The sequence below is a fragment of the Ostrea edulis genome, chromosome 1 (genome assembly GCF_947568905.1).
Source record: "Ostrea edulis chromosome 1, xbOstEdul1.1, whole genome shotgun sequence".
Taxonomy (NCBI): domain Eukaryota; kingdom Metazoa; phylum Mollusca; class Bivalvia; order Ostreida; family Ostreidae; genus Ostrea; species Ostrea edulis.
The window spans coordinates 14,837,684-14,865,394 of NC_079164.1; the positions used below are offsets into that span (position 1 = coordinate 14,837,684).

General features: G+C 34.0%; 2 protein-coding genes across 17 annotated transcripts in view; one reads left to right on the plus strand and one right to left on the minus strand.

The window, feature by feature from the left end:
* The window catches only part of LOC125660714 (uncharacterized), a 27,233-nt gene extending 19,751 nt beyond the window's left edge, over positions 1 to 7,482 (minus strand). For 9 of the 12 annotated variants that reach the window (XR_008799640.1, XM_048892555.2, XM_056152777.1 and 6 more), the window contains exons 1-2: positions 7,346 to 7,482; positions 131 to 274 (exon numbers count right to left, since the gene is read on the minus strand). The gene's annotated coding sequence lies outside the window, so the exon portion shown is untranslated. Of the gene's footprint in view, positions 1 to 118; positions 275 to 7,345 lie in introns of all 12 variants that reach the window. The other 3 variants (XM_048892539.2, XM_048892529.2, XM_048892547.2) reach the window with 3 other exon arrangements.
* LOC125660710 (uncharacterized) lies at positions 6,267 to 27,711 on the plus strand. 5 transcript variants are annotated; one of them, XM_048892463.2, is made up of 20 exons: positions 6,267 to 7,471; positions 7,990 to 8,097; positions 8,408 to 8,682; positions 8,836 to 8,852; positions 9,593 to 9,660; positions 10,864 to 10,929; positions 11,024 to 11,119; positions 11,229 to 11,372; positions 12,784 to 12,840; positions 13,326 to 13,367; positions 15,650 to 15,748; positions 18,435 to 18,548; positions 18,694 to 18,762; positions 19,528 to 19,685; positions 24,327 to 24,407; positions 24,527 to 24,631; positions 25,894 to 25,938; positions 26,168 to 26,252; positions 26,854 to 26,992; positions 27,228 to 27,711. In XM_048892463.2, the coding sequence occupies exons 1-20, from the start codon at positions 7,393 to 7,395 to the stop codon at positions 27,415 to 27,417; spliced, it is 2,037 nt and encodes a 678-aa protein (XP_048748420.2). In that variant the 5' UTR covers positions 6,267 to 7,392; the 3' UTR covers positions 27,418 to 27,711. The 5 variants fall into 5 exon arrangements, with proteins under 5 accessions (XP_048748420.2, XP_048748453.2, XP_048748442.2 ...); XM_048892474.2 differs by lacking the exon at positions 6,267 to 7,471 and adding an exon at positions 7,558 to 7,689; XM_048892496.2 differs by lacking the exon at positions 15,650 to 15,748.

Here is a 27,711-nt window from a genome sequence, read left to right on the forward strand (position 1 = left end):
ACTTGATCACAATCATTTGGTGTCAAATGTTTTCATAGACATTATGCACAATTATGAATTTATCTAGATCTGTCATAACATATATGGCACATATGATGTGCGTGCATGTTAAATTCACCTTTCAACTCACCACTGCTTCAGTTGTATTATATGACGTCAAAATGTAGACTGTGGCGTCACACATCTGTCTTGCTCGGTATAATTGGTATTATAATATTCCTTATTCTACAGTAGGCCTAATGCAGCGCACTTCATACTGTAGGGGATTATATGACTAGAATGAAATTGAAATAATCTATGCAAGTTCATTTTCATTATTTATTTTATATTAAAATGAAGTACTAGAATAATAAAAATTCATAGATATTTATTCATTTGAAAATGCATGGCCTTTTGTTAATACTTAATTACATGTACATAAAAGAAAAGATACGCCCTGTTGTAATAAAGCCATATTGAATAGAATTTTTGCATTGATACAGGTCAAAACATTGAATAAGCTCTCTTTCATCAAATAAAGTAATGGGTTATACCATTGAATTTTATCTATGCTCTTATTTACTTATATTAGGTAGGCCAACTGAGAGATGAGACAGTCGCTCTTCTAGTACAAAGAAAACCTTTAAAATGACAGGGTTTCGTTAGTAATAATAATAATATCCTTTATTATACCCCCCGCAACAAGTTGTGGGGGGGTATACTGGAATCGGGTTGTCCATCTGTCTGTCCGTCCGTCCGTCCGTCTGTAGACGCAATGGTTTCCGGGCTCTAAAGCATTATCCTTTCCACCTACAGTCACCATATCATACATATGGACTACCCATGGGATGAAGATGTTCCCTATCGATTTTGGGGTCAAAAGGTCAAAGGTCAAGCGCACTGGACATCGAAGTAGCAATATGGTTTCCGGGCTCTAAAGCGTTATCCTTTCCACCTACAGTCACCATATCATACATATGGACTACCCATGGGATGAAGATGTTCCCTATCAATTTTGGGGTCAAAAGGTCAAAGGTCACACACACTGGACATCAAAGTAGCAATATGGTTTCCATTTAAATTTTTTAACGGCTTTTTTCATCGCATGGAGATGCTGTGTTCCTAGATACCTTTTGGATCATAATACTGAAGTTTTACCTATTACCAACACCCTTTGGGAGATTGGGGTAAGCGGGGGGTATTCTTAGTGAGCATTGCTCACAGTACCTCTTGTTTATACAGGATTGCACAATTAGTTGTATAAACTAGTTTATATTGTGGTCCTGTCTATAACATATATACGTATCGAGAACATAATATATCACAAAGCATGGGAATATCACAATTTATATACATACAGATAAGTACTCAATGAAAAGAGACAATAAACACACGAGTATCATTGAGTGTCAAAATAATGTTTTAGATAGGCTGATTTAAAAGATGTGGTAGTTGTACATTTTCTTATAAAATCTGGTAACGAGTTCCATAAAATTGCTGCTGAAATGATAAAAAATCTTCTAAAATATTCTGTTTTGGCTCTTTTAACATAGATAAAATTTGTAAAGCCCTGTCTTGTATTTCTTGTGTTTACCTCATTCACAAATCTAAAAACATGTAAATACTCTGGAGTCATATGATGTAAAACTTTAAACATAAGACTAATTTTTCGATAAATGAAATAGTCATTCAAAGGCATCCATCTCAAATTTGATAGTATGCAAGGAGTTGACACTGAATGAGGTACTTTGATATGTAAAATGATCCTTGCTGCCCTCTTTTGTAATTTAAAAAGCCTATCAATATTAGTCTTGTTCTTTGTATCCTGCCATACTGTACAACAATAATTAAAATGAGGAAAAACAATAATAATGTAAATTTTGAATAGTGCCTCCTTTGACATAAAAGTACTCAATCTCCTTAAAACACCTAGTTTCTGACTAAGCTTTTTACATAAGGCATCTGTGTGATAAGACCATGTAAGACATTCATCGATATAAACACCTAAAGGTTTGGCACATTTGACATTTTCTATAAAAATTTCACCAAATTAATACAAAGGTTTCTACATTTCGATAATTTCTGTGACGTTCCTGTTAAAATACATTGTGTTTTCTTTAAATTTATTGTCAATTTGTTCTTATGCATCCATTCCACAGAATTTATAAGATCATCCTTTTTTTTTTTTCAATTACATCTAAAGATTTATCAGAAACATCTTGCGTGGTATCATCTGCATATATATTGACTGTAGAGTGCTTGAGACATGTTGGGTAGTCATTGACAAACAGAATAAAAAACAGAGGACCCAATATAGAACCCTGAGGGACTCCAATGGTAATATTTTTTCCTTTGAGATGGTCCCTTTCCATTTGACACATTGCGATCTTTCATATAGATAAGAATGAAACCATTTAAAAAAAATTTCACAGATACCATAAGATAAAAGTTTGTGCATCAATACATCATGATTAACTGTGTCAAATGATTTGCTTAAATCAATAAAAAGTACACCTGTAAGTTTCCCTTTATCAATGTTCTCAAGCCATTTGTCAATGATATTATGTAAAGCAGTTTCGCAAGAATGTTTTGGTCTGAAACCTGATTGATGCTATGTTAAAAGATTATTTGCATTCAAATACTCGTAAAAAGTGTTAAAAACATGTCTTTCCATAATTTAGTCACTACGTATCATCCTGCCCCAAAGAACCTCAACAGTATTCTGAGAAAACACCTGCCCATTCTGTATATATGCCAACAAACGAATTGCTGATGCTTTCAAGGAACTCCCGATGGCATCCTTCAGACGCCCCATAACCCAAAGGACATGGTAGTAAGGACTAGACTGGATAACCCTTTACCCAATGAAGGTTTCAAAACATGCTCAGACCTCAGATGTCAATTATGCAAATATAGATCAGACATTCATGTCACAGGTCGCAGTTATAAAATATTGGGAAAATTTTCCTGCAAAACCAATAACTGCATCTATCTCATCAGTTTCGATGTCTGCCAAAAACAGTACGTAGGGGAACAACAGACCTTCGCAAACTGGTCCTCTGTCAGAGCCAAGGAAGATTTACTAGTAGCCACACATTTCAATGGCAATTATCACGAATGTGAGAACATGACAGTAGTAGTTATTGACCATGGCCCAAGTTGATCAAATACCGAAAGAAAGTAGAAGGAAAAATTCTGGATGCACAGGTTGAAGTCATTCGAACCTTTTCACACTCAACAGGGGCCTCCGTGGTCGAGTGGTTAGAATATCGCGCTCAAAATCACACGGCCTCTCACCTCTGTCGGCGCGGGTTCGAATCCCGCTCGCGCCGGTAAGTGAGAAAGTTTCCCAGTTTACTTTCGGAAGGTCGGTGGTCTCTTCCCCGGTACATCGTATCTAGGTTCTCTCTTCCACCTTTAAAAACTGAGCTCCACCAGATAACTGAAAAATTGTTGAGTGTGGCGGAAAAACTTCAATCAATCAATCAATCAAACTCAACAAACCCACTGACTTCACCAGGATGTATAAGGGCTAAACTTTTACTTTTGTATATATAAGTTTCATATAGGCATTCTCGTCCTATCATGTCCCTAACACTAGTACTAAAGCCATATTTTTCAATTTATTGCTATAGCTTAAATTTCCGTTTACAAAATTATCCAGCTGGTTATGTGCAAAACCCATTTATAATTCATAATTTTCCGTGATTCTATGTTTAATTATTTTTAATTCATTTCTGCTCATCTACCAAAGACATGATCAGTACGGGGATGTCTGAAATTGATTAGACTACCTAGACTGCTTCTCCTTTGCGTTTTCTTTCTGTTGGTCCCCATTGTTTATTTATTCATTAATGTTTCTTGTTTATATATATATATATATATATATATATATATATATATATATATATAAATTTCACTTTATTTGGATACCCACTTCCGCCCCTGCCCGGGGTTGACCTCACGACTTGCGGAACCAAATCTCCTAGCAGCATCGCAGCATGTAACCAGCGCACTAGACCGCTCGACCATCTAGGCAAGTCTTTTCTATATATATATATATATATATATATATATATATATATATATATATATATATATATATATATATATATATATTGTCTAAACACTTTGTAGAAATATTTCGGCCGTGAAAAATAGATATAGATAATAATTACTTTTCGCAATGATCGGTAAAATTATAGGTAAAAAATGAAAAAAAAGATACACGAGTAAAGCTTTAACGCTTTCATTTAAAATCTTCAGAAGCTTTACATTTAGATATTTACATTTGCAACTGTTTTCTCCTACATAACACTATTACGAGCAATACGTATTTATTTCTGGATAAATCTACTACGGGGTCAACAGAGGTCACGGCTGTGCGTATGAACATTTGTTAAAGTAGGTAACAGGTACTACTTTTACTAAGGCAATACACATCTAGCAATCGCTCTCACTTACTGGTACAGAAATCTTTCAATAGATGAAATCAACATCACAAAATGTATTTACGGTTTTATTTGTATTCCAAGCAGTGGACTTTCATCAATAATTGATAAAAGCATTTCTGTAAACAATGTCTTTAGTTACTAGCCTACTAGGCCTTTCGTCTGCTACAACTTCACCCTGGTCATCGGTGATGCAGAATTGTACCTACTGCTAGACGATGACATTAGGCTTTAGCAAAAAGGTCATTCACAGGATGTATGGCCGATAAGTCGTCAAAGTGCATTAAGAGTTTAAGACCTTCACACCACACTGCTTCCGTGCCACAGCAGCCATAGGTGCTTGATGTCGTCGGTTTCCAAGTTTATGTCGGGACATCGAAGCGAGGCGTCGTTAAAAACCTATTACAAAAAATTATCGAGTCAAAAGAAGCGTTCAGTGAGCTCATGTTTATCAACAATTACATATCCAAATCCAAATCGTCCCTTACCTTCGTGCAGTTCCACATTCTCTGCGATGGTCAGTTCTTTCCGGAGATTCATCTGAGCTGCGTCCTCTGTCCTGTCTATAAATGATTTGCCTACACCTGACGACTGCCGCCCTGTTCTTCATGTTCCTCCATCTCAGTCTTCTGTTAACTCCGTAATATCCACAGAATATCTTTCAAAGTCGGTCTTCAACGTCTTCACTTTTCAAAAGTCAAAGCGCATCACAACTCTAGTGTAACACTGCGCATCCCCGTTTAAATCATAATTCCCCCACCCCCTAAAATTAGACATATGGAAGAGTTTTCCATTATATACTCCCGAGTTAATGTATAAGTATATGTTGATATACTTGCTTTCTAGCGTCTTAATAATTAAAACAGTTCTTAATTTTATAGAACTTTGTTTTGTGTTGTCGTCATTTTGAACATCTATGACGCTTCGTTGTGGACGTCAACAATTTGAAATGTATGGAAACGTGTTGTTAACACAATTCAGTAATGTTACCGACCAAAAATGTAAATATAAGTAATAAGGTATCATTTTAAAATATTTATCGGGATATAAATACGAGTTGGTACATGATCAAATTTTCCATAAAGCCCTTCGGGCTTTATGGAATTTGATCACGTGACCAACCCGTATTTATATCCCGATAAATATTTTAAAATGATACCTTATTTCTTAATTAAACAAATTTCGACGTCATAAGACACTGAACTCATCAACAGCTAACGTCAACCGAAAAATCTGAAAAGAATATTATGCCCTCCATATCTTAAAGACAATCACAATGTCAATAAGTGTGGGGATCCACGATGCGGGACCTCTCAATACATCACGGAAGGATCACAATACAACTTTAACGGACGGATATTTAAAGTTAATGCCAACATGTCGTGCGATAGCAAAAATGTCCTGTATGTCATTACATGTCCTGGATGCAAAGAATTTTATATTGGGGGAAACAAGCAATCCGCTTCGGGCTCGCATGCGGGTCCACAAACAGCATATCCACAACCCGGAATACAGGCAAATTCAACTACATGTAAGTGTACATTTAGATGTTTGTGGACAAAAACTATTCAATATATTTCCATTTTACAAGTTTACAGGTGGAAGTGACATTCAGAGATGTGAAAAGGAAAAACATTTCATTTATATGTTCAAACCTATACTCAATAATTCAGTTTAACGTTATCATATTTGTAAATGGAAATGTTTTCACGCGTTACTATGTTTTAACGTTCAGTGTCTTATGACGTCGAAATTTGTTTTGCTTTACTATGACGTCACAATGAACAATACAGTCAGTATGTAATGACGTCTAGATTTGTTTAAAATGTTCCGCTGTTTGTGACGTAACGTCGCTATGTTACTAAATGTAAAGCTTCTGAAGATTTGAAATGAAAGCCCTTAAGCTTTACTAAACGTCTTCGTGTATCTTTTTTATTTTTTACCTCTCTCTCTCCCTCTCTCTCCATATATATATATATATATATATATATATATATATATATATATATATATTGAAAATCAGAATGACACATTCCATAAAAACAATCATTTACTGTTAGCGCTTTCTCCAGTCAGTTCAAATATACAAAAATTGTTTAGCAAAGTCTTTGTTATGACGTCAATTAAACGAGTACTTTATGACGTCATAATAACGTCAACCAGAAGCGTTTGGTAATTGTCTATAATTCCCAGATATTTTGTAAAAATTTATTATGCTAAATTGTAGTTCGATTGTTCAAATAATTATTTCCTATTAAGGTTTGGATGAACCTATGGGAAAATCCGCGAAAAAGTCATTGAACTCTGGACACACGATGTTGCCCGCGAAGAGGAAAAATCAAAGAGAATATTGGAAACTAAAACCATTTGGCTTCAACGATATGAAAACAATTAGGCTACGGCAACGAACAAACAAAATCAAAGAGAAATCAAAGACCATCCCGGAAAACAAATACAAGATCACAGAACTGACAAAACCATTTTGAAACCAGTTTTAAAACATGACCCTCATCCAGGTCAAGATCAGAAACTCCACTAAAAAAAACAACAACATAAATTATCTATTTTGTGAAATGATAGCAGGTTAACGTCAACAATTTTATCAATATATTATTATTAAGATAGGTTAGCTACATTTTCATTTGATGAAAATTGAGTAAGTTTATATAAGGGGGGGGGGGTCTTATTGTATCGTTTCTTTGTATATATTTTAGACCATTGGTTTAAAATGGCCATATCAATGCAAATGTATATTCATCCACTATTCTTATACGTGAACATGATTTACACCCATAAGTGTTTCAGATGAATTATGAAAAGACTAATATAGACAAGAATAGTATCGATATAATTTGTATGTAGAAATATATTCAACACAGTTAGTATTTATCTAAGAATGAAAACAAATATCTTACTATAACATGTCAGCTCGAGTGCATGTAGTTTCGGTTTGAACTTGTGAATGATTACAAAGGTAAACCTCGTCATTGTCTCCTTGTGTGACGTAGCTAGGGAAATCCCGTATTGTGGTGGAACAGAAAGTAAGTAAAACCATGATATCTCACTATTATTTCACTCACATTGTATGAAAGGGATGAACTCGAGCTCCATTTTAACTTTTGGTCTTTTTCTGATACGATGAAAGCTACCTGTGCTGTCTTATCAACGAAATGATTGAGAAAATGTTCATTTCCGTTCGTAACTTCCTGGTTACTGCGGAAATTCAAAGACATTGCTTCAAAACAGAATTTTAGAAGCGGTATTTGTATCTTTCTTTGTATCTTTTGTTTTTACATCGTTTTAAACTTTTGTTCACTTGGATTGAGGCTTAACCAGCTGTAGGTGTCTTGATGTCGTGTTGTCAACATTAGGGCGTTGTTTCTCATACGGGTCACAATTCAGCTTATTCAGGACTCGTGTATTACAAATCATTAAAAAGAATAACTGCTTGTATTTGACATATCCCTCATCGCAGTGTTTTTGTTGGAACTTTAATTTTATGGCTATTCTTTGTGTTTGAAAACACCCTTTGTATAAGATTTACTTGATATCACTTCAGAAATGACCAATTCCTGGAACCCTCATAACCCTCAGGGAATCAGTATAACACACAAAGGAGACAAGAGAGTAGTTTTGTATTCAAGCGATGAGCAACATTCATTTACAGGTAATCACTCTTCTAAGCATATGGGTTCTTCAGTATTCAAATAAACCATGTGGAAATTCTCCAGAATTTATCATGTTAAAATGTTATCCATATAACAGAATTCAAAGGAGAAATATCTTCTTAGTTTTAAGGAAAACAGAATTATGGATAATATTCAGAAAAAAAATTCTTAACTGGTTCCAAACCGATACAAAAATAGTGATAAAACGTTTATTAATAAGAATATTTATTCAGGACATCTTTAAAGCACCAATATTGAGATTATTTTTGCAGTAATATGATGCTTGAAGAAAATACTCATATATTTCAGGAATGACGGTAAGACGACACGTCCGTCTTAAACAAACATCTCAAACAACAACTTTTTCCAGGCAGTTGGAGTTATTTTGTGGCGAATCTTTAACTGAAAGGGGAATAGACAGTGACAGAAAGATACAGCACATAGCGCACGGCATACGAAATCTAGATGGAGTATCTTGCAACTTCGATGAAATGGTCGTCGAGCAATTCCATAAAGATGGAAGAAAGCTATTACTTGAATCCATTGATTTTGACAAAGGGCATTTAGAGGTTGTCGAGATTCAGGTGGGAGCCGAATTTCTCTAAAGTCCATATCAATTTTCCATTTGTTGTTTTTCCAGTCAAAATCCGCTTGTATTTGTCTCATCTAAAATATTAATTGCATGTATTGATCATTTATCTCGTAATTCTTATTGTTTCCTTTCTTTCTTTGTTAAGAACGATCCTTTGATCAGGTAAGAAAACATTAAAATTGGACTTAAAGGGACTGGTTTACGATTTTTGAGAAAAATATTTTTCATTTTTGATGTTAAACATTAAAAATATAACTCATTCAATGTTGACAGCCAAAATTTTGACCTTCTGAATGCAAGAATAAAAGGAATATTTTAGCCTTAAATCTGTGTTGAGTAAACAAAGACTCGAGTCTTTTTATGTAAACAAACAAACCAGTGAAATATTAATTTTGTAATATAAAGCATCATAATTTTGCATATTCACAAATTTTAACTTTTAGATGTCACATTTTACCCAACGATTGCTTGAAATATGAAAGATATGATAAACTTGGATGGATATCCATTTCTTTTGAAAAATTCGTAAACAATAACATACCACAATCGTTGTTTACAAAACAAATGATAAACTCTCTAAAATGAGCTTCTATGATAATGTATAACATTAATTTTCATGTGAAAGCTTTTAAACACCTTAGACAGTAGATTTTGATCATTAAAAGTGAAAAACAAAATTTTGGGGAAAATCGTGAATCAGTCCCTTTAAGGAATAATTACAAATAAATGAATATAAGCCTTATTTGCATTTATATGAATCTGGGATAATACGTTTTAATGAAGATCAATTGAAAAACTATGAATTTCATGAAAACATGTACACTTATATCAATGGAACATTTTCTACTGATCCTGTATGCCTTGATTAACTAAAGAACTAATCTAATTCAAACCTGTTTCAGTTCACGCAACTTTGATGATCAGAAAAGGACTATTGAGGAGTTATGGGAGCTTGTAGTTCAAGATACAGGCAAGAAAATTACAATGATTAGTAAAACATTCAATCATTATGACTACCAATTCAAACAATGTAAACTTTGTAGTAACATAAGTCTTCAGGTCTGCAAAATAGATTAATTTCGAAAGAAGAAATACTAATTTTGACCACAAATCAGGATTTCTTTTTAATCTTTGACAGCAGTATTTGTCAAATGCTTCTAAAATCTTACATTGTTATAAAACTGTAAAATATAAATGGCAAAGTTGACGCAGGAAACCATCCGGTTAATACAATCACTGGGTTTGAAAACTTTTCTGTTAAATTAGATGTAATTCTGATTTTAAATGTCTTGGGTTAATATACAATGCATGCCTGAATTTATGGACAATTCAATCAAATCTATTTTATTCGTACGTATATGTATTGCTTTACATATTTTCGTTTACATAAGGAACATGAAATTCGTCGAAACTTGAATCAATGTCGTTAAAGGATGAACTGTGAACTATAGGTGTTTGGATTTTCTGCAACACTTTTTCATATCTGATCTTCAAAGTAAGAGTGATGTTATTTTATCTCTGCTATCAGCACAGAAAGGCATCAACACATTTGAAAAGCAATTCAGTTGACATATAATTTGTTTATTTTTACAGCTTTAGCAACATTTCCATGGGTTCTCTCATAAATGAAAAACGTTTGATCATTATAATCGGATTGAATAACATATTAGGAACTATGTTCCCAAAATTCTTTCCATTTTGAATCAAAACTCATGAGGACATTCATCATCATTTTTTTAAATTGGTAAACTTAAACGATATTGATTCCTGAAATGATTAGGCTACGGGATTATACCACTTAGACAACCTCACTTTTGATCTAAGACTCACTTTTCGCTTAAAGTTCCTTTTATAAAAGTAAGCTCACTTTGAACTAAGACCCACGTTTTCGCTACTTTTTCCTTTTTACAAAAGTAAGCTCACCTTAGAACCAAGATTACTTTTTCGCTTTACGTTCCGTTTACAAAAGTAAGCTTATTTTTGACCTAAGACTAATTTTTTCCCTCTAAGTTTGCTTTATGAAAGTAAGATTGAGATTAAAAAAGTGATCTCGTCTAAGTTTTATGACCTGTAATAATCTCTTGTTTTAATGACATTTTCATAATTCAGTATAGTCGAAGATAGTGTAGTAATCATGTACAAAGGATGCTAATTAATACATATTTTGCCACAGCTGCCTCAGCACCAACATTTGATTCAATCATGAATGGCATAAACAGTAACAATGGCTTTGAACGCGGTAATGTTTTACACTATTTATGTGAATATTACCTTATCGATGAATTTACGTTTAAATCAGAATTAAACTGATGTCTGTCAACACCATATTTTAGATTATCGTAATGAAGAAATGCTACAAAAGATGAGAAAAATCGTCCACCGACTGGAGGGAATAGAGAAGAGATTACAGGAACTTCGGAACCATAACAGTGAGCACGGTCTCCTCCTCTTCTCTCTTCTTCTATCCCTTATTATCTTACACAAAATGAGTTTAGAGATTTTATATTTATCAGTATGTATGAATATGTTTATTTTTAGATTCGGGAAGAACCAGAAAAGCGTTGTTGGAATACACCCAAGATCTGATATATTTAAATAAGAATTTAAATAAAATTTTCGCTGATAAAGGAGAACTTCTATTTGGATTAGACGCTGGGGAATTAGATAAAGTACAAACGCTTCGTAAGTAATACTTTATTGATTGTAATTATGAGCAATACGTCGTAATTATTTTAATGTAGAACATTTTGAATGGTTTTAAATAATTGTAAAATAGACACCAATAGAAATGTTGAATGGTGCACACGTACTACACATGTACCCCATGTATGTAATCAGTATTCCTTTGGCGCTCCGGCTAGTGGGGTTCAAAATGGCTCTGCTTTAGATGAGATGAAGTGTTAAAAAGACACACTGGAGCTTTTGGTCAGATGAGCTGAGTACAAACTCATTTGAATTTTTCCCCACCCCATAAGGCCTCAGATGAGCGCGACCACACAAATCACAATTGATACTTGAATACCAAATCTGGAACTCGATCCTCTTTTCCATCTAGCGACCTCTGGCGGACATAATTTCCAATATCTAGTCAATATACAATAATTATCATCAATAGCATATCTATCAATAAGCATATATATAATGAATCACATGTCGTGATTCATGCAGACGTTTAAAAGTACTTTACATTTCTTGCTAATTTAAGAATGAAATTGACAAAGTTGCTATAGTGATGTACTATATGGCGTCATATTACGTACACTTACTTTATAGTACTAGTCATAGGTCTTTAATCACAAGGCATGGTCGTGATAGTTTGTTAGCCAAAACGTGAAACTCACCAACCTTTTTTTAATGAAATTTCATAATGTCAAACAAGGATCTATGTGAACTTTGATCTTTGGAATATTCCTAAGACGTCCGTTGTTCTTTTCTATGAAAGCATGTGTTTACAACGGATTTACACTTTCGTGAAAAGACTTCATTCATGCATGGCGTGTCTTATGATAGTTCTACGTTAATGAAAACGTGAAGATGACAAAAAGTGGTCAATCTGACAATTGCTATAAATAATACAGAATTAGTAATTAAAGAGAGTAGGGCAAACAAGGACCCCTGGACACATCAGGGGTGGGATCAAGTGTCTAGGAGGAATACGTATCCCATGTTGACCGGTCACACTCACCAAAAACCCAATATCTTGATCAGGTAATCTATAGTCAATCCTTCCTTAATTCCCCGACATCTCTATGAATCTTTCATCAGTGTTTTTATCCTATGGAGTAATCCTACGATAATACATGTTTCATATGTGAACGTTACCACGCAACTTCCTAATGCATTTCTCTCCATCCATCACAGTCGAATCTAAATTTGTACGACATCCACAATAGTAGATAGTTTATGACACAATTTTAATGATGCATCTATATTCATACCATACCTGTGTATACTACAGTTTAATGATGTATCTATATTCACACCATACCTGTGTATACTACAGTTTAATGATGTATCTATATTCACACCATACCTGTGTATACTACAGTTTAATGATGTATCTATATTCACACCATACTTTTGTATACTACAGTTGATTGTGAAGATGAAGACAAAGTTAATGATGCCTTGGAAATATTAGGAGCCATATGTAAGTATATTTTAGTGTATATACATGTATGCATCACCATATGCAGTTATATGTTTCACCATATAGGAGAATAGTACATTCACCAGTGTTAAATCGGTGTCTTTCTATGTATGGAAGGACCAGTGTCTTTCCACGTATGGCAGAAACGGTATCTTTCATCCTTTGGAAAATCGACATATTTTACAGCTTATAAGAACTTGTATTTCTTAATGTATGAAATAATTAAACATTGTAATTCTTCTGTTTCATAAACAGAGGAAACTTTTTGCTCTCCGTCCGTAAAGCATTTTACCCCCCCCCCTTCGAATTAATTTCACACTGGCAATATCTTTTTGGTCAAAATGTTATCACGTGCTAGTAATGTATTACATGTATATACAACTGTTTATCAATCGTGCATCTTTTTTAAACGTTAATGTCCACAAGTGGTTTTGAAAAGAAAAAGTAAATATGATCGCAAACCAGTTCTTACATATTTTTTCCAGGTAGGACACCTGATATCAACAAGCTAAGGAAATGGCTTCTACGTACGTACTCTCACTTTATCACTTTCAATGATTAATTTTGTCAGTACATTTTTCAATACATGTGGTAAAGCGATGCATACCAGAAGTGGTGTAAAATTAACTGTGGATAATACAAAATTCTAAAGAACTTTTCAATTAATTTGAAACCACTGAACCTTTCTCAACGCAACAATATCACAGCGTCTGACTTTTCAACACTCTGGCTGATCATTCCTTACGATGGATTAACAAAACTTCTTGACATCATGAATAGTTGCCTCTTCAACAAAAATGGAAAAAGGAAATATTTATATCTAGTGATCAGTCATTTAAAAAATTACTTTGTTAACACTGCTTCTACACACAAGTACTCTGAAGTTGATATAAAAATATGCTGGATATCCTCATTGACAATATCTTTGTAGCCTTTGGTTATCAGGTCTTCCAACAGTCTGTTGGAATACCTATGCGCACGAATAGTGTTCCTTTATTGGCTGATTGGTTTTACATTCTAACGAGATAGAATTTATTCAAACCCTTCTACATGAAGAAACGATATCATCCTTTTGCATTCACTCGACATTTAGATACATCGACGACGTTTTATCCAATATGTTTTACAGTGTGACCGTTGAGTTGAACGAAGACCCTTTACATCTTGCAACAACGACTTTAGACATTTAATCCGCCGATTCATTTAACGCGATACTTTTCAAACTATTTATTTATTTTATTTACGGGATTGTCAATGAAGTATACCGCAGTGACAGCGACTTTTCCCCCGGAAGAAATATGGGTAATCCCCATTATTATTCAGCTGATGAAGAGCAAATCACGTGATTATATATGTAATCATTTGAGCGAGCTCGTAGCATAGTAATCATTTTTATTCATATGTGATTCGATATATCCAAGTGAACTCGAAAAAAAGACACCACAGAATCTTTCACACTTCGTACTTAGATATTTTATTGAACATAGATGTTAACGAAAAACGAACAACTCAACTTTATATCAAACGGGATGACTTCTCCATCGTGAACTTTCCATATTCAAGTAGCAATATTCCATTATCACCTGTATATAGTAGTTATTCATTTCAACTGATTCGATATGCAAGAATTTGTTCTGGGTATGATCAACAAGTTGATGTTATAGGGGTTTCATCAGTCTCCTTTTAAGTCAACATTTTGTAAATGTAGCTTGCATCTCTGCTGGTAGACAGTCTGTCCCCAAGGATATTTACGTTTAATATTGTTCTTTAAATATTGCTTAAAGGAGCTATGAGATTGATGAAGTTTCATTATCTTCACCTTTCATGTTAGTTATAACTATCTAGTTTACCAATACAACCAGTCATTGGGTCAAATGCTGCCTGGACTGTTCCATATCAATATAGGACTCATGGCGGTCGTGACCGGTCAATGGGGGATACTTACTCCTCCTATGCATCTGATCCCACTTCTGGTATATCCAGGGTTCCCTGTTCGACCAACTCGTAATTTTGTATTGCTTATAAGAGTTATGAGATTGATCACTGTTCGTTATCACCATCTTTCCAATATGTTAATTAGTTCATTTTATGATATACATGTATAGATCAAATTGACTTATTTCATAGTAAGTGATCACACACGGGTTATGATTCTATAAAACAGATAATAGAAAACTTGAAAGATACTGAATTGAAAATAATTGTTGACACAAGTTAACTTTTACAACCTAGAAACACACCCTAATGATTCAAGAAAAATATTATCTGTTGTCTATTACTTTCTCTTCATAAGTCAAATAATTATTTTGACCAAAACGAAACCATTCTTTTATTAAATATCTTTTTATGACTATTTTGATTTTACACGATGCAAAATGTAAAACTTATACGGTACGGTACCAATTTTGATGCACCAGATGCGCATTTCAACAAATAATGTCTCTTCAGTTATGTTCAAGCTGAAAGTTTGGAAATTCGAAATAACAATAAACTTGTGAGAGCTAAAAGGAAACCTAGAATGCCAAAAACTGGAGCCAAATTCGTCCAAGGATAAGAGCTATGCATGAGGGAGATAATCCTTAATTTTGAAATGGATTTCAAAATTTTATCCCAGCAATTAAATATACATCCGTATTTTCAAGCAGGCATCATATTAAAGTTGTTCCCAATTATACCGCTCCAGATCTTCTTGAATTCTATGTGATTTTATTGCAGTTTTAATTGAGTCAATTGTATTTTTAATCAGGTAACCAACTTTCAGAATATTCAAGTGAAGAAACCTTATTCTATTTCCAACTTTACATTACAGGGAATATTCCACTAAGTCTTGTGGTGCTGCTTTTCGATAATTCAAAGAGTATGCTTAAGGAGAGAATGACGACATTAAGCTTTTGCAAGCAGTTTATAGGTAATGGTGTCTGTGTGTTGTATGGACTTGTAGATATCGATAAATATGTATTGTAAAATTCTTTAACGTATATTTCTCATTTGCAAGAATTTTATTCAATTTAGATAAGCTATGAACTTCTATTGGTTATGGAAAAGAGGACGATACATCAACACTATATGGAGATTTACATGTAACTTTATAAAACTGATATGGTCTCATTCTCATTCCAAGGCCACAACGATATACAAAATAAAAAAAGAAAATTTGTCAACATGCATATGTTCTTCTTCAATGAGATTTATCAAACAAAGGACATAATTATATTAGTTCACAATTCAAGCTCAGATAGGACTACAGTACTCGAATTATTTTGATCAGAACCGCTCAAGTCGGCCATCCACTAAAATATAAATTTCTATTTAAGTATTTTCCTGAAATGAATGTTTTGATGAAATGATACTTATATATTTCACATTTCATGACTTTGTCGCATGAATTATGGCTTTTGATACTTGTATTGCAAACAATATGCCTTTTTGTTACCGAGGAATTGATACTAAAGTCTACTGATAAACAATTCACACATTTTGTATTGTGACTTTGGAACAAAGTAAAGTACAACAAAAAATATATCTATTCAGACTTTTCATCTAAAAACGTACTGTATACTTATACACGTACCTAGCGAGGTTCAAGTTATAGCGGCTTTGTCGGTGCAGCAAGAGCACTAATTTATTATTACGCAAAAGTATGAAAATCTCTATCTATCCATGATTAAACACTGATCAAGCGCTGAAGTTTTATTACGCCATATAGTGCACCAGATTTGATTTTTGATTTGAATATATTAAAATAAGTACATATACAATACTTTATAAATTGTCAATTTGAGAAATTGAAATATGAGGAGATAGAATCAGTCTCATTCTGCATGGCGTAGATTTTAAAATTCTGAAGTAAAACAAAACATGAATGATACAAAAATTATCATATATATGATGTCTTAACAACAGAAAAGTAAACAAGTACGCAGTGCACCCAAGACAAGATTTGACTCTGAACCATGTTGAAAAGGATTTTATTAATTATTTCTATGAGCATGGTACAAGTATATATGCCAGTTCTGTTGATGGTTTACTGTGACACGTAGCCTAATATTTACAAATGATGTTGTTTTTCGTTACATGATCAAATACAATCATGTAAGTACTATTTCCCGTAAAACGCAGTAGGTCAACTTTGAGCAAAAGGTTCAAGGGCAAGATAGTGAATATGAATTTCGTGTAAGATATGCATATGATTGACAACACCTACTGTATGCAAACATAATGCCCAAACAGTCAACATTTCATAAATGTATCTCATACAAGTAAAACTATGGGGGTATGCAAAATTGAGATCATGTATATTGTAGAATAAACAACCGAATAACAATGTAAACTCGTTTAGACACGGATTCAAAACAAACGACAAACCTCACCGGATTATTTTCAGTCATGATGCTATAATATGCGTAATATAATCACGGAAACTTTCTTTAATTCAAACAGAAAACAAAGACATTCTGTCAGAGATATTCTTTTATGAAAATAGTTTTTGTATCCATATCATGTTATGGATTGATCAAGGCGGAACAACTGCTACGTCACAACAGAACATCATGACATCATTACCACACCAATTTCTTTTGTAGCCAAAGTTGTTCTGCATGCCACAATTTTATTATCATTACAGTAACTTAACCCGAGAGACGCGAAGCGTCGTGTTTGATCTGATGATCCGCGCCTGTTAACATGATCCAACTGTTCGGATGAAGTTACTGTAGTAATGATAAATTTATCATATACCCTCTTATGTATTTTTAAACCCAGATTTATAAGATAATAAATGTAATCCAAATTATCAAAACACAGACATACAGTGAAATTATGTTTTGTGTACGCAGTTTTGTTTGTGACACGGTCGATATTTTCCACAAAAAACGTTGCGATGATGCATTGTGACATCATTAGTTTCAGAGGATACTGATAAGGAAGCAGAAGATCCAGAAAATCGAATCACACTGTGAAATCCACACTATCAAAAATGAAACATTGATGGGAGAATAATAAACATTGATATGATCAATTATATACGGCAACATGTAAAATTTTTCTGGACCTCTGTATAAAAGCTTCAAAAGAAGATTATATCTTTTATTTCATTAAAGTGATCATGTCCAATAGGATTTTACTATATTTGTCCTTAATACATGTATTTGCAGTCATCAAAAGTGATACAATTTCTCAATATTTCAGCTAAAATATTTTTTTTCTTGGATATCTTTCTTTCAGAAAACAGAGTGCCGCTTTGGACAGACGAAATTGCATTATCATATATGTTTTCTGATAAATCTATGACATGAATATGAAGTTAGTCCAAGTCTACCCTTGTTATTTCCTAGACTATGTGAATGGTAGCCATTTGTATACTGAAAATGGCGGGAATACGTCATTATGACTTCATAATCCAGTTTTATGTCATTTTGATGAAATTGTAAAAAATAGGATTTGCATTGAATTCTTGCAGAAAATGCACCCAATTTTGAAATCAAAACAGTGCCTGTATGTATATTTTGGTGGATATACATAACTATGATTGAATGAGTCCTTTATTGAATTAGATACTCTATATTTTCTTTTCAATTTGGATTATTTTTTCACAGAAACATTAAAGAAAAGTCCAAAATTAACTGCTGTCGCTGTTTGTACAATTGGAGATGGCCCAGGATGCTTGATACCTTTCACCCTGGCACGGGATTTTAACGTCAATGATTTGGGTATGGGGAATCTACTGAATGATATACTTTGTTTACGTGGGTACATATCTTTATAAATTCAGGCTAGAAAGCAGCGAACAGCAACGTACCCTGATAGAGTTTTGTGCGGGTGTATAATAAAACTTATATTGTTCTGTTTTACAAGATATAATTCAACATAAAGGATGTACGCCATTGACTACCTCCGTCAAGTTCGCCAGAAATACATTACAAGGTAAGCAATGGTTTCATTTAGTGTTTCAGTAAAGTTTGCCATACAAGCAATGGTTTCATTTAGTGTATTCAGTCAAGTTTGCCACACAAGCAATGATTTCATTTAGTGTTTCAGTAAAGTTTGCCATACAAGCAATGGTTTCATTTAGTGTATTCAGTAAAGTTTGCCACACAAGCAATGATTTCATTTAGTGTTTCAGTAAAGTTTGCCACACAGGCAATGGTCTCATTTAGTGTTTCAATAAAGTTTGCCACACAGGCAGTGGTTTCATTTAGTGTTTCAGTAACGTTTGCCACAAGCAATGGTTTCATTCAGTGTTTCAGTAAAGTTTGCCACACAAGCAATGGTTTCATTTAGTGGTTCAGTAAAGTTGGCTACAAAAGCACTGACAGATTACCAATGATTAACAATATAATTTGCAACAAAGCAATGAATTGTTGAGTGTGGCGGAAAACATCAAATCAAATCAAACAAAGCAATGACAAGTAACCAAATCTTGGATTTACTGCCTTAGTGAATATCACCACTGGTAAGCAATGGTTTAATTGACTACCTCTGTGAAAAGGTGAAGATAACGAACAGTGATCAATTTCATAACTCTTACAAAGAATATGAAATTAAGGTTTGGGTAAACACTGACCCCTGGACATACCAGAGGTGTATTTCGCTACAAAACACTAAAAGGTAAGCAATGTCATGATTTATGCCGAAATTGGTTCAATTCTTTGTGTTGGAAACAGAGAAAATTTTGGTTTGTATTTCTAGATTTCATTGGGGATGATGAAAATAAAGGAGTGATGAGTGGTTACATAATAATGATAACTGATCTCAAGCCGACTGAAGAATGGAACGGTGGTTTTTCTGAATACAACTCCAATCCAAAAGATGAAAGCCAAGAATGTCCAAAAAAATTCACGAAATTGGTAAATACTTGTAGACTGTAATAGAGTTGTAGTGTAGTCATCTGTAGTGTATTATCCAGGTAACCTTCAATAGACGATTCATTCTCGTCGTGTTATATTATCGACCTTGTGATTTTAAATGGAACCGTTATTGAATCTTTTAACATATTTCTTTCTTTTAAAACAACAATTCAAGCACAACTCGCCTAACTATGTTTCGGTTTTGAGTTTTCAAATCACATCATTATTGTATTGTTCTGAATTCTTGCACGTCATTTTTGTATTCCTAAACATTTAGTGGTAAATTTTAATGAACATACGCCTTGTCGGGATCACGTCGGATGTGACCGGTCTGCAGGGGATGCCTACTCCTCCTAGGCACCCGATCCTACTCCTGGTGTGTCCAGGGGCCCCTGTTTGCTCAACTCTACTTTGTATTCCTTATAGGACTTATGAGATTGATAACTGTTCCTTATCTTCACTTTTGATTAAACAATGATGAACGATGGGGAGGGATTTCTTAATCACACACAGATCGAAAGTGGTAGACTTTAATCTTCTTTTTTTAAACACCCAATCGGATAGTTTTTGTATACGAGTTTTAACCTGGAATATAAGCTAAAAAAAACCCGTGCTCATGAAAGGTGAAAGGTGAAGATAACGAAAAGTGCCCAATCTCATAACTCCTATAAGCAATACAAAATAGAGTGTTCGGCAAACACGGACCCCTGGATGAACCAGAGGTAGGATCAGGTGCCTAGCAGTAGTAAGCATTCCCTGTCAACCGGTCACCCTTCTAGTTTTAGAAAAAGTTGGGATATTAAAGTCATTGAATGGTACACACTCTGTTCTGAGATATCATTTCAATGTTTTCGTGTTTTTCTTTAATTTAAAAATATTTTTGAAATATTTGTTTTAATCTTTCTTTAATCTGCGTAATTATGATGTGTAAAAACTGATTTCACTTTATGAAACTGTTTGGGATATCATTTATTAACGTTAGATATATCAACTGTTGAAAACGGATGTTTTTGTACTTCAAGGTTAATGTAAAACTTATACGGTACCAATTTTGATGCACCAGATGCGCATTTTGACAAATAATGTCTCTTCAGTGATGCTCAACCGAAATGTTTGAAACCCGAAATAGCTATGAAGTTTTAGATCTAAATATAGCCAAAAACAGCGTGTCAAACAAGTGGAGCCAAATTCGTCCAAGGATAAGAGCTATGCATGAGGGAGATAATCCTTAATTTTGAAATGAATTTCTAAATTTTATAACAGCAAGTTAATATAAATCGACTGGTGCATGTCACTATAAGCAAACATTGACATGATAAAACAAAGATAACATTCTTACGTATCAAACCACGGATCATTTTGACAACACAGATCTTACTGTTGGATTCTAGACGGAGAAACCACGTTATCTTGCTGTAATTGAAGGGTTTTAAATGCCATAGGAAATTTAAGATTCTGTAAAGAATTTAGTGATCTCTTTCATCATGAAAGGTGAAGATAACGAAAAGTGCTCAATCTCATAACTCCTAGAAGCAATACAAAATAGACAGTTGGGCAAACACGGACCCCTGAACACACCAGGGGTGGTATCAGGTGCCTAGGAGGAGTTTGTTTTATGGTTTTAATATAATGGGAGATTTTAAACCTTTATTTATGGTTTGTCTAAAGCAAAAATGTATGATATTTGTTTTGTTATATTGACTCTTTAATTAGTATGAATATGCCACGATGAAAATTGTTTACACTTATATTAGGGTTTATCACCAACAATTTGAGCTACTTAAGGAATTATTTTAAATTTTTAGACATAAATGCTATATACACGTTATAATCCGCGAAGCCTAAACTAACCCAAACTAAGTTTTATGGTATAACATGCCCTACAATTCCAACAAAATCATTCCTCATAATTGAGTGCAAAAACACAGAAAACTAAGTTTTCATTCATAAATATGCGAATAAACATTGCTTAATGCAAATCATTTGTGCCACACAAAGATTTACTTGGCAACTACCAACAAAGACAGATGTGAAGGTAGCCATCTTAGTTCTACAATAACCAAAGAAAGTAATTTGTTTATCAAATTTGAAAACATTGTTATTGAAGGTGAGCTTTGCAACGGATATCCATGACAGAAAGCTGCGCATGTAATGTTTCCTTCGGGGTACATCTAAGATCGATCCTGAAATCACTCCAGCATTTATGTTAATTCTATATTCTTGACGTCACACAAATTTAAAAAATACTGACGATGCAATAATTTGTGGATTTCGATTCTATAGTAAAATTTATAAATGTATATCAAAGTATTCCAAAATATAAGCGAGTAACTAATCGTGATTTACAGTGTTTTGTGCTTTGAAAAGCGGAGCAAGCAATTTCTCTAGTAAAAATGCATTTTAAAATAATACTGACCATAATTTACTAAAACTTGTACCTGTATATTTACCATTATTTCGAATATGATATATTTGCATTATGCTTTTATTTGATTATGAGACGGACTATATTGAATGAAAGGTGAAGATAACGGACAGTGATCAATCTCATAACTCATATAAGCAATACAAAATAGATAGTTGGGCAAACACGGACCCCTGGACTAGCGAGAGTTGGGATCAGGTGTGATATACTGATCACTAGAAATTCATTTAGTAGTAATCTCACAGAACGTAGTTTCTAAACCAAAAGGTTTGATAATTTGACTTGTAAATCTTCTAACGTTGTCTACGCCATTGCGTGTAACCTGTGTGGCTTAATTTATGTGGGAGAAACCAAGAGTTCACTTAATAAAAGAATATCCGGGCAAATATTTCAAATAAATAATGGTGGTAACCAACATCTTTACAAGCATTTTAATGCACCGGACAACTCCATCTTGTCCATGAGGCTAAGGATTTTGGAAAAATAATTTACCACCACACAAACAATCCAACATTAAATACACCTTCTCGTAGACAACAAGAAGAGCACTGGATCGGGACACTAGGCACTACATTTCTATATGGGTGCAATCATAATGTATATGATGTGGGAAATTGGACTTGTCCACAAGGAAATAACATGAATGTTATGGGACTCTTTCCCAATACTCAAAGACGGAAATGCAGTCATGGACATCGTTCAACTAAAATACCAAATATAAATGATGTCACATTTGATTCATCTTTCCTTTACGTCAACATACAATTAGGTCCACATCATATTCGTACAAAACTTTATTCTGTTCCATTGAGAGTTTTATATACGTTATTTGAAGAAGCTATAGCTAGTCTATACTTGGATTTTCAACACCTGAATATAGACTGAACTCTATGGTTATGGTGTTACCTATCAGAGGCTCTTTAAACCAGCATGGGTCATGGAGGACATTCCTTCCAAATCATGCCGCCAGTTCCTTAAGCTTAAATTTACAGCATCTCCATCATCAACTTCACATATTTATGTGGCAAATTCCATTATCACCTCTATATAATGTTTATATCTCTCAACTGATTCGATACGCAAGAGTTTATGCTTGTTCTACGTGTAGTTAGTTTTTAAATTGAGGCAAGATACTGACAAAAAAGTTGATGGTAAAGGGGTTTCAACAATCTCGATTGAAGTCAGCATTTCGCAAATTCTATGGTCGTTAATACAACCTAACATTGGGTCAAATGCTGTCTGATGTATTTCATACCGATTGTTAGGCCGTTCTTGGCACACTGATTTTGACTACGGATAACTCCATTTACCTGATCAGGATATAGGGCTCACGACGGATGTGACCGGTCGCCAACGGATGCTTACTCCTCCTAGGCACATGATCCCACCTCTGGTGTGTCCAGGGGTACGTGTTTGTCCAACTATCTATTTTGTATTGCTTATAGGGTTTCTGAGATTGATCAATCTTCGTTATCTTCACCTTTTATATACGAAATGAAAAATGTATGTTGAAAAAAGGAACATTCCTCAACATTCTCGGGTGAATCATTTTCTAGATTGATGAACTTTAATGTAAAGATTGGTTTCCTAATGCAAGGTGAAGATAACGAACAGTGATCAATTTCATAACTCCTACAAGCAATACAAAATAGAGAGTTGGGCAAACACGGACCCCTGGACACACCAGAGGTGGGATCAGGTGCCGAGGAGGAATAAGCATCCCCTGTTGACCGGTCACACCCGCCGTGAGCCCCATATCCTGATCAGGTAAACGGAGTTATCCGCAGTCAAAATCAGTGTGCCAAGAACGGCTTAACAATCGGTATGAAACACGTCAGACAGCTTTTGACCCAATGCGAGGTTGTATTGACGAACTAGATCGTTATAAAGACCATAGAATTTGCGAAATGCTGACTTCAATCGAGACTGTTGAAATCCCTGTACCATCAACTTGTTTGTCAGTAGCTTACCTCGATTTAAAAACTGACTATACCCAGAACAAGCTCTTGCATATCGAATCAGTTGAGATATATAAACACCATATGCAGGTGATAATGGAATATTGCTACATAAATGTGGGAAGTTTCCCGGCGATAAAAAAAACTTAATTGAGCTTATCATGTTTTGTATGTCACTGATGTGTATAATATAATTCAGATGTGGAAAATGTTGGATATATAAATTGCAGAATGCATTTTCTCTTAATTTATCTTCAGGTTGATGAGTTAAAGGATACAATAACGACTGTGTTGAAAGACATCCCGTTGGTTATTGCCGTCACAGACAGAAGTCAATTGGTGATTATAATTAAGCAGCAATAGAATGTAGAAGTGTTTGTCAGGATTTCTTTATTCTTCATGTTTTATTTTTTTTAAAACAATTATGGTTGAATGATTCTTCTTGTTTTGACTGATAGGAATATGCAAAGGCTTTGGTGGAAACGTCTGAAAAAGGACATGTTCTGGACATCTCAACGAACAGTTTTCATCCTATTCTGGCAAACCCCAATCTCCTGCATCAGGTAAAGATTCTATCTATCTATCGTTCGTATATCGCCACTCGTTAGATCGCGACCCCACATACCGCCATCGAAATGTGTAGAACGGATTTCCATAAACGCTAAAAACCCCGATATAACGCCAATCTTGCATATTGCAATCCGACACCCGTTTTCAGATACAATAGGTCAAATTGCCTTTCTAAATCCCCCGATAACAATGCCAACGACCAGGGATCAGAACCCTAATTATAAATAATTGTTTTGCTACGATAAATCAGAGCAAAGCTAAATCTAGTACGTGTCATGTAAACAGGTAAGCATAGGTAATTGCGATAATAATTTGAACATACTCTATTAAAAATTGTCTCTGAGATTGTCCAGTAGTAGCTAATACCTATGAATGAACAACTGAGAAACGAAACAACTATCTGCTGCAAACTTCCGCCATTATTCGTTTGCACACTAACCAAATCTTTATTCGATGAGACTTTATATATATATATATATATATATATATATATATATATAAAAGCACTAAAGTTTCAACAACACCCGATACCTCAGAGTGTCGGATCCACAACATGGATACAAGGTCAAATACAAAAAATTATACAAAGCACTAAAAAGAGCAACGACACGAACAACGAGATTGTCAAATTTTCGGGACGACCCGTCCCTTCTTCAGGACAAACGAAAAGAATTACATAATGTGGCCAATATCAACAGAGTTAGCTTTACTATTTGTCAATGTAATTGGGTTAACTCGTTCCACTTGAGATTAATTAAGTATATCGTTTCTCATTTCGGACATTTTGGATCAGCTCTTTGGACGAATAAGGCATGTCCTAATTCGCTCCACTTTTAACATTGATTGGCAAGCCTAAAGACCAAAAACATGTAGTCTGCGTTGTAAATACGTTTGTAGATTGGTGTAGTTGTAGTGCTATATATATATATATATATATATATATATATATATATATATATATATATATAATCACTAAAAAGGTTTCGACACTGTTGGTTTATTTTCTGCGCTACCACATTCTTTATCAAGAAACAAATATTACATAAACACATACCGCACACCATGGCAAAACGACATATATTTATAATCTACATTGTTAACAAGAATGATACACGGATGTACTGAACTGAGAATATAAATATATGACATAATAATCCAGGCAACTATTTCATACAACTCCATCATTCGTTTGAGCAACTTTCACCTTTCATCCTGCATTTAATTATACAACTGTCTTATTGTCCAAATATTTTAGATGTACGAATTGTGCAAAGGAGACATGGATATTGCTGAGCAACTTGTAAGTATCACATACCTTACAATCTTCAGATTGTTCTTCTTTTTAAAATGTAATCTTTGTAGAATTATATAGTATTTGATTTGTAGAGCATTACATGTATATGATGTACGTTTTGGTTCGAAAAGGAGGTAGCTTTTAAGATTTGACTTAAATTTCCTTCATCATTAAATAATAGAAAATATTACTCAATACATTCCTTCTTCTATTGCTTTGTGTTGTTTATTTTCAGCAATCTGTTGGAGTGAAAAACACACTAAACAAAGTAATTCGAGATAACAAGAAATTAGCAGAAATGTTCGAGATACTCGAAACAGGTAATTAGGATCTGAGAATATTACCACGAAATGAGGCTAAATTTTCAAATCCTACCCATTTCGAAAAGTATAAAACCAGTTCAATGTGACGAAATGATTTTCCATATCTCTTAGTTGCAAATCAAACGACAATTTTGACTTCTCTCTAATGTATTATTGCTCTCTAATATTTAAACGACAATTTTGACTTCTCTCTAATGTATAATTGCTCTCTAATATTTAAACGACAATTTTGACTTCTCTCTAATGTATAATTTTGACTTCTCTCTAATGTATAATTTTGACTTCTCTCTAATGTATAATTGCTCACTAATATTTAGTCATGTAACAGTGTGGAATCATCATTGTTTGTGGGGGATTTATTTTCGTGGATTTTGTGGGCACTTACCCACGAATTTATGTGTCTTCGAACATTTTTTTTAACCGAGTAGAGTTATTTCTTCTAGTCACATCGTATCGATTACACACGAAATTAAGTCCACATGAGCCAGCAAAATTATGCTTACCCACGAACATTGGCCCCAACGAATTAAAATGATTTCATAGTATATTACAGTTTGTGATTATACACTACTATGTTTTTCCACTGTTTCATTTTCAGAATGGCTCATAAAGATGGGTTCAAAGACAATTGGATTATCGTTAACAGGTAATAATGATTTCAATCGGAAAGCTATACGGGAGGAGTTCCAGAAGAAGTCCATAGTTGTTCCTTTACAAATTGAAGGGAAGAGAAGGAAGTAAGTTAACGATATACAACTCCGATATCACTCTAAACGTGGTATATTGGTATAAGATCCGAAATAGCTGTAAATTTGAGGATATGTATATTAAGTGTTACAATGTATATGCAGAATTCAGAATTATATTGTAAAAGGTGTATTATCCCCGAGGCTAGGGAACTGCTTTAGTCTTCAGCTGATATTATATGGCTTAACGTGTTTAGCAATTATTTCAATTCCATGACTTTTGCAGCTGCAGGATATTTTCTAATAAGAGAAGCAGTTCTTCCTCCATCAGTGGGTCAATTAATTATGAGAAAAAGTCCACAGATGATAGTTACCAGATACGAGTACCTTCAGATGATGGCAACGTTGATACCCATAAATTGGTCAAAAAACAACAGTTAGAAAAGAAAACAAAAGAAGCTGACAAGAATAGCTAATTCATAGTAAACACTACAGACATAACTTTAAATTATAAACACTTATAGATAGTGTTTGTATACAGAAAACAGCTCGAAACTATAGAGGTCTCACAGACTGTCGGTTACCTAAATGCAAATCAACACTATTCCATGACAATGTTTTATATTGTCCTTTTGTGTTGTATAAACCTACAGTTGTATTTCAATTTGTACTTGTATTCATATTTTTCAACTCTTCGTATCTCAGTTGTATTTGTATTTGATGGGAATATTAATTATTATATGTATTTGATAAACGATATGTTTCACCGA